This window comes from Rhagoletis zephyria, unplaced genomic scaffold, assembly GCF_001687245.7.
Source record: "Rhagoletis zephyria isolate East Lansing unplaced genomic scaffold, Rhagoletis_zephyria_1.1 Rzeph_scaffold_10955, whole genome shotgun sequence".
In the NCBI taxonomy this organism is placed as follows: domain Eukaryota; kingdom Metazoa; phylum Arthropoda; class Insecta; order Diptera; family Tephritidae; genus Rhagoletis; species Rhagoletis zephyria.
In genome coordinates, this window is record NW_016168032.1 from 18,046 (window position 1) to 19,992 (window position 1,947).

Below are 1,947 nucleotides of genomic sequence, written 5' to 3' on the forward strand. Positions count from 1 at the left end.
AAAAAAAAAAGACCAAACACAAAATTAATGAAAAAACATAATCGTAAAGTGAGTTGCGCTAATAAATGAAATCTGTAGGAGACATTTTGAAAACCAAAAGAAGCCAATGCAAATCACTAAGAAACTAAAAAATCAAACAAAACTACACAGAAAAATTAAAATAAACAAAGAAATTAATACCTGGCGTCCTAGACACCGGCGTGTACGAATTGCCAGCGCCCTGTTGATAAGGGGAGGCACGCGGCGGCGGTGGTGCATTGCTCACACTACTATTGCCACTACCACCGCCACCCACAACCGGATCGTCAAAAGGATTGCTCACACTAATATTATCACCAGTTGCTGCTGTTTGAGTATTGCCTATGGATGCGTGATTCGAGATGAATAGTTGATGATTCAAATTGTTTTGTTTTTGATTTTCGTTTTCGTTTTTAATTACCACGAATGATGATGGTTCATTCATTTTATTTCGATTTTCGATTTTTGATTTTGTTGTTTGTTTGTTGATATTTAAAAAATTTGTATATGATGTTTTGTTGGTAGTGATGGTGGTGGTGGTTGTGGTTTTGGTGAGATGATGATGATGGTTGGTGATGAGAAAGTAAGTTAAGTGATTGAAATTTGCAAAAATAAGAATCAAAAATAAAGAAATAAATTAATATTAATTGAAAAATGTGAAACAAATTACAGACTATTTATTGGATAGGATTTTTTATTTTATTTTTTATTTTTTGAGATGTATTTTTAAAATGAGTTACTAATTTGGAATTGAGAGACGTGCCATTTGTATCCAGTGTTAGTGACAGTTACACTTGAAATGTTAGTTAAGTTTTGGAATTTTGCAAATATGAACCTTTTTAGTACATATTTTTTTTATATATATATGTTTGTAAATAATGCAAAGCGAAAAATTATTATTTTAAACATAGTTTGTATTTGTTAATTACCTGCATGTGGAGTTTGTGCGTTGCTTTGTGGGGGTGGCCGTTGCATTTGGCCAACACCCGCGCCGTAGTCCGGCTGTGGACCAGCAGTGCCGGGATAACTGCCCGGATAGCCTGGATAACCATCAATCGCTGGATTCGCGGCTGCGCCCGGAGCGGGGAATGAATCTTGAGAATTCGACGAACCAGCTGGCATAGTTGATATATTTGTGTTTTCCAATGCAATTGCACCGCCAATTTTTTCAAGAGATGGTGGGTTTTTGAAAGAAAATTCCGATAAATTTATAATTAAAACAATGCTCATATTGAATTAGGATTTTGTGCTGAAATACATACATATGTAAGTACTTATAGAAATACATAAATATTATAGACGACTTTACGACTTTTGATTGTCAATATTTTGGTCAGTCTTTTCCATGCAGTTAATTCCTACTTTAATGACAGATGAACTCTTATGCCGACAGGAAATGCTAAAGTAATTCCCAAATCAGACTTAATTATATACAAATGTATGTACATAGTTTAAGTTAAGTTCTGGGGCCATAAATAAGCACCTGAATAAACCGGCTAATTCAAAAGTTTATAACATTGTTTTAACATGTGTCCCTAATTGATTGAAGATAAGCTGGAAGAATGCTGAGCTTGTACAAACATGCCTGTTTTGAGGAACGATAATGGCAAATTTTCCGGCATTTATCAATCAATGGTCGTATTTCTCTCAGTTCCTAACGAGATTACAGTCTTGGTTATACTTCTCGTTTTACACATTGCAAACTTAAGTAAAAACATCATTCTGTGATTTTAAACGTCAAACGTTAAACCTTGGATGTCATGCTGCTTTAAATTTGAAATTTGGAGTGCAATGGGGTATAGTCGTTGTGCTGTGTATGCAATTACAGTTGCACGGTTATACTCAATCCCGACTCTTGCATCCTCGTTCTCGCACTCTGGGCAACGTGAGTAACCCATGTGCGAGATGCGGTAACCAATCCTAGTGGAG

The 1,947-nt window shown here is 35.4% G+C and overlaps 1 protein-coding gene across 1 annotated transcript in view; it reads right to left on the minus strand.

The window, feature by feature from the left end:
* Nucleotides 1-1,140, minus strand: part of LOC108376782 (trithorax group protein osa) — an 18,902-nt gene extending 17,762 nt beyond the window's left edge. The window contains 2 exon segments of the mRNA XM_017633025.1: nt 181-360; nt 948-1,140. Coding sequence (XP_017488514.1) covers nt 181-360; nt 948-1,140 — 373 coding nt within the window.
* Between the last annotated feature and the right edge of the window lie 807 nt (nt 1,141-1,947).